The 6,406-nt window shown below is 41.1% G+C and overlaps 1 gene segment (V, D, J or C); it reads right to left on the bottom strand.

The window, feature by feature from the left end:
- Positions 1 to 1,666: 1,666 nt before the first annotated feature.
- On the bottom strand, positions 1,667 to 2,297 carry LOC131483330 (T cell receptor beta variable 6-6-like). The segment is given in 2 exon segments: positions 1,667 to 2,082; positions 2,223 to 2,297. Coding segments are annotated over 2 exon segments (465 nt in total).
- Between the last annotated feature and the right edge of the window lie 4,109 nt (positions 2,298 to 6,406).

Consider the following 6,406-nt stretch of genomic DNA (forward strand, 5'->3'; position numbering starts at 1 on the left):
ACTTAGAGCTCAAAGGACACCATCCATGCTTTAGCTCTGAGTGAGGGCCCATGGCTGATGGTGGAGTATGTATAGAGAAAAGGTTCATGGGTAAGACAGGAAGCGGAGAGGGACGGTAGGCCTACACTGGACTATCATAACCTCCATCCTGTGTGAGAATTACCTTCCAGAGCATGCCCCACAATCCCACTCTGAGGACCATGTCTTTAATACATGGGCATTTGGGGGAAACATTCAACATCTAAAAAACATCCAGAACATTAAATCAATGGCTAACTACTATAGTTTAAATGAACTGTGATTACTGTGAAGTTTATTGTATGTGGGATAAAATGGCCATTTTCCATTCAATTGTTGTTTGTAGCCATTTTCTATACTCCTGCTAAGCTTGTTTTTTTTTTTTAATTTTACTTGCTAAACTCCTTACTCAGTGAAGTATTAAGCTTTATTACTGTAATGCAAATAAAAAATATTTTATCTCAAAAACTAAAAACAGACATTAGAAAGGGAAAAGGAAGGACCACAGGGGCAACACAGGGAAGAGGAAGGGAATATCACTATGTTCTTACAACTGTATCTACAAACCACATTGAGTCTGTTACCTGAGAGGAATTCACCCACACTATCCCAATCTTCTATCACACAGAGCTGTGAGACAGTGTGTTGGTGTTTTAACCTGTAAACTCCTTGTGATGTATTTACATGGTCATCGAAAGCCCATATAGTTCATTGTCATTCAACAGCTTCCATTGGGGGAACTACTCAGCAAGCCATTCCGTTTCTGGTCTATTCAGGGCCAAGTGTTTTTATTTAAAAATTGTATCAGTTTTTACTCAAGTGAGGCCCTGCTCCTCAATAACTGCTGTAAACAAACGCTTTTTATTTATCGTAAACACACACATTGGCACACAATATAGCATTTCCTCTCAATGCAATCCTGAGTTTACATATGACCTATAAGTGGTTCTCTCATCTCTTCAACGTCTTGTGCTATTAGACCATTGCACATTGAAAAAGTTCTGCTATTCTTATTCCCTCATTAGCATGATTGAACACCAAGTGAGCCTTTTAAAGATCTTTGAAGTGTCTCTGTAAATCTGAGTGTTACTTATCTTGATTGGACAGAATTGAGTTTCATGAAATTTTTTTTGTGTCTTCATCTGTTAAGTGAAGCTAATCTTAGAAAGTTTCTATGGTTTGAATATGTGCCTTCTGAAATTCATGTTCAAACTCAATCTGCATTGAGATAGAGTAAGAGTTGGGATTTTGAGAGCAGTAATTAAATCATGAGGTGGAGCACTCATGAATGGATGGAATTATTGTAGGCCCTTGAGTCCTGCCTTTCCTTCATTAAGATACAATGTTCAAGTGTCAGATCAGAAGCAGTGAAAGGGGTTCTTACCTGAGATCAAACTGATGCCTTGATCCTGAACTTCTCAGCCTCTAGCACTGTCAGAACTAAATTTCTGCTGTGATGACCCAGTGTCAAGTATTTTGTTGTGGCAGCACAAAGAGACTAAGGCAAAAGTGTTCACATTATGTCAATACGCTATGGTCCAGAAAGAATACTGATGAGGGGCAAAAACTTTGATTACAATTAGACAGGATCTCTTCAAGAATGAGAATGGGAAAAGGAAGTGAGGAACATCAAATTCAATGTGAGACTTTAGTGTAAACTTGAGAGGAGACTTCTGTTGGTTGGGGTAAAGCATTTTGAGTGTGGGGTCCTCCTTATTCCTTGCTTTAGTTGTTTTTGTGCAAACAGGATGTGGCTGTCTAGTACTGTGGCTTGACTGCTGGCACAGATGTATGTAGATGTTTGCTTGATACTGGTAAACTCCAGGGTCAGAGGAAAATGTGCTATTTCATCACGAGATACCTTAAATCCCTCAGAGACATCTCCTTTTTCAGTGCTCTTAGCACCAAGCGAGTAATAGATCAGCTGCAGTCCAAATCCTGGATTCTGTAGATACCAATACATTCCAACATGATTCATGTCCTGGGAACATTGTAGAGTTAACTTCTTTCCTATCCCCAAGACTCTGTGTCTTGGGGACTGTGTGACCACAGCATCTTTGAGGTCTAAGAGGGAACAAAAGGAGATCAAATAGAGATAGAGCCTGGGCCTGCAGATCTGGGGAATGAAGCACAGGTCATAAATAAACATGTTATAGTTGGAATCTCGGAAGTGACAAGAATGCTTTCCGGGTTCCAGGACTCACCGGCTCTCAAGAGGCAAATGGCCACACAGCACAGGAACCTGTTGTTCATGGTGTTAGCAACAGGGGCAGAATACTGCCTAGTATGGCAGTTAATTTAGTTTCTGATGTTAATGCTTGTCAACTACCTCCTGGTCACAAAAGCCACACCCACTTCCCTCAGTGCTTCAGAAGAGTCAACAGGCTCCTAGACCCAGAGAATGATGATATCTGACCTAAGGATGAAGACATAGCTTGGAATACCCACATCTCTTGTAGAGAAGGCCTGAGTCCAAGTTCCAGTTCTCCTAATTCCAGCTGATGCACCTTCCATGTCAACTTTGCATGCTCTCCATGGAAACACTGTTTCCTTTTTAGTCTCTCTCTCTCTTTTTCGGATCTTAAAGGAATATACAGTATTGGTAGGGGAATGGAACAAAAAGCTAGGATGTGTCCAACTATGGAGTAACTTGCCTTACCAGAGGTTCCAACCAGAAAATATTTGTTATAGATAGTTGCTGATGAAGGAACTTGTAGCAGCTGTCTGTTTTGGTTGTTCTAGTAACCATTCTGAGAAAAAGGCATTTTGGAGAAATTATAAGGCACCAGTCTTCACAGACTCACCAGAGATAAACTGCTATCAATATAACTGCTACATAACATTGTTTCTAGGAGGGTTGTTTTCTCAAGTTCTAGTCCATTGAAGATGTGCCTGTGAATTACTGTAGATGCGGTTTAATAAAGGGTGGACACATGTCTCTGAAGCTAAGAAGAAATGCTGTTCTGCAAATACTATCTTCATTAGAGACATCGGTTTTTGTTCTATCAGTAATAAGTGAGTATTGGATTCATTGAAGCCCAACCCAAACACAGCTTTGGGTACCGCAGGATTAGTCTGTCATTTGTAAACTTCTATTGACCTTTCATGCAAGTTTTTTTTAATTTTAGATTTATTGTTATTTTCATTGGAAAGGCAGATATACAGAGAGGAGGAGAGACAGAGAGGAAGATCTTCTGTCTGATGATTCGCTTCCTAAGCAGCCGCAACAGCTGGAGCTATGCCGATCCAAAGCCAGGAGCCAAGAGCTTCTTCTGGGTCTCCCATGTGGGTTCAGGGTCCCAAAGCTTTGGGCTGTCCTCAACTGTTCTCCCAGATGACGAGCAGGGAGCTGGGTGGGAAGTGGAGCTGTCTGGATTAGAACTGGTGCCTATATGAGATCCTGGCGAGTGTGGGATGAGGACTTTAGCTGCTAGGCTACCATGCTGGGCCCGCAAGCGTTGTTTATGTTTTCTTCTGACATGCAGGTGGCCTGCAGAGGGTATTGAAGTTACAAACCAGTGCTAGTTTGCAATGTTTGCTCGTGGGGAAGGAGTTATGGAAAAACCTGTGCTGGAATCTAGAAATCAAGGATCTATAGGTTTTTTTTTTTTCCTTTAGCTTCAGGACTTTAGAACAAAAATGCTTTTCCCAAGAGGAGCCCTCAGAGGTGGTTGGAGAAAGGAGTGGTCTCTTTCCAGGTCTTGTCTGCTTGCAGGGAGTTTACCTGTGGTGTCGCTGTCTTCCCAGAGCATGTAGAGACAATCTTCTTACACAGAGCACCTATAAACATGGTACTGTGCTTTCCAACTCAGGTGCGGAGCAGCAATTGCTTCCCTAATAGATAATAGATTGCTTCTTTAATAGATAATAGAAAACAGATAAAATTAAAGAAACTGAAAGTTGATTATTTGAAAAGACTATAGCTTTCATAAAATTTTAGTTATACTGACCAATATAAAAATAGAGAAGACAGAAATTACTAAAAGCAAGAATGAAAGGAGAGACTATTAGAACTAGTTCTATAAACACTTTCAAATGTGTGTATATGTTTGTGTGTGTGTGGTGTGTGTGTGTAAGACTTGGAATAAAAAGGGTAAAGCTATGCAACTGAGCTTTAATCTAGATAAAATAGAAATATTTCTAGAAAGATACAAATTAAATGATTTTTTTAAAAGACAAAATGCCTGGATAGATTTATAACAAGCACATAAACAAATTAGTAGTATTACTTTGTTAAAATATAGACACCAGCAAACTTTATATCAGTGATTAGACACTAAATAGTTTATTCTTGGTGGACTACTGTCTTCTCTCATGCTCCTAATGAACAAATATAAGCTCCATTCTTAGCTTTTGGCACACACAGTTACAGATCATGGGCTAGGCTTTGCGTATGGCCATACATTGACAAGATGTATCACAGGGAATTCTCAGGACCAATTGACTTCATTGGTAGATGATGCAAGTCTTAGTTTTGCATAAGTCTATTCATATGACATTTGTTATAAAGATTTTCTTTTCTCATTGTATTAACCATGATTTAAATACTTGAAGGAATATGCATTAACAGGGTAGAAGCTTAATCCAGTCATGATATTTAAAGCTTAATTCAGTCATGTTATTTAAAATATATTTAAAATACATTTTGATATTTAAAATATATCAAAATATACCATCCTTGGAGGAAGATAAGAGTGAAGTGGTTAGGCTGGAGTTCCCCTGATGGAATCATGGTGGCTTCATAAAAAGAGACACAGGCAGACACATATGTTCGCCCCTGCCTTGAGCACTGTACGACAGCCTGCACCAGCAGCAGAACCACTGTGGTTTGCCTGAACTTGGGCCATGAGCCTCCAACACCATGAGCCAAGATAAACCCATTCTTCAAAAGTAATTTGTTTCAGATATGTTGTTATAATGGTGAAAAGTCAGCGTAATTAAGAGAGCATGGTATTAATATAACAGGTACTTGTGGATTCAGGGAATCGAAGTCCAAAGATACTCACCCATTTAAAGTTAATCCATTTTTTAAAAAAAGATTTATTTATTTTTATTGGAAAGGCAGCTATACAGAGAGAAGGAGAGATAGAGACAGAAAGATCTGTTCACTGGTTCACTCCCCAAGTGGCTGCAACAGCTGGAGTTGAGCCAATCTGAAGCCAGGAGCCAGGAGCTTCTTCTGGGTCTCCCAAGTGTGTGTAGGGTCCCAAGGCTTTGAGCCATCCTCAACTGCTTTCCCAGGCCACAAACAAGGAGCTGGATGGGAAGTGGAACAGCTGGGACAGGAACCGGTCCCCATATAGGATCCCAGCACACAAGGTGAGGACTGAGGCTTTCCCAGGCCTTATGCAGGAAACTGGATCTGAAGTGGAATAGCTAGGATATGACAAAAACACTCCTGTGGGATATCAGAGCTGCAGGAGGTGGCTTGGCCTACTATGCTGTGCCACCATCCCAAGTTAATTCATTTTTAAGAAATGTACATGGCCAAAGGATTAAAACAATGATGAAAAAATCATCTAGTGGGAAAAGAGATTGCTGTTGGAAATGGGCAGTGACTTTGAGAGGCTGCATGGAAGATCATTCATTTAACCTGCAGAAGGAATTAAGAACCAGAACAAAAGACAGCCTGTGTGGACTGTCACAGCAACTTTTCTCTGCTTCTCAGTAGACAAAGACTGTTCCATAGGCAAGCTGGAGGCAATTGTCAAATAGTAACCCGATTTAGTGGCAGCTGGAGTCACGGAGGAGTTAGCCTCGTCTGTGGAGCTGGGCACCTGCCAAGCTTTGTGGAGACTGAGCCACAGTTTTGATTCAGACTGTTTCTCAAAGCTGACCTGTTCTTTCAGGAATGCGGAGTCTGGCAATGATTTCTCTAGTTTACAATGGAGTTGCCAAAGGGGTAACTTCCTGTCCTATGTGGTGGTTCTTTCTGTTCAGTGCATTGGTGCCTGTGGAGCACTGTGTATTCACTGCTGGCACAGAGGTACCAGGATGTGTGTGAAGGGCTAGCAGACTCTGTGGTCAAGGGAAATTGCTCCTTTACTATCCTGGAGACTGTTGACTCCGAGAGCAGATCTCCCTTCTCCATGATGCCAACACCATACGAATAATGGATCAGCTGAAGTTTCGTTCCAGGATCTTGTCGATACCAGTTCATTCTGTCGTGGCGCATGGTTTGAGAACATTCTAGCATGAATTTCATTCCTGTCCCTGCAATACGATATCTCGGGGTCTGGAAGACAGTAGTTTCCACGAGGTCTGTATGAGGAGACACAACTTGCTGATTATGTCCAGAAAGGACCCTGAGCCATGAGAAAACCCAACACAGAAGAAATGTGCACTCCTGATTTTAGGAAAATCTGTGTATGACTTACCTTGTTCTGGG

The sequence above is a fragment of the Ochotona princeps genome, chromosome 25, assembly GCF_030435755.1.
Source record: "Ochotona princeps isolate mOchPri1 chromosome 25, mOchPri1.hap1, whole genome shotgun sequence".
Lineage (NCBI taxonomy): Eukaryota > Metazoa > Chordata > Mammalia > Lagomorpha > Ochotonidae > Ochotona > Ochotona princeps.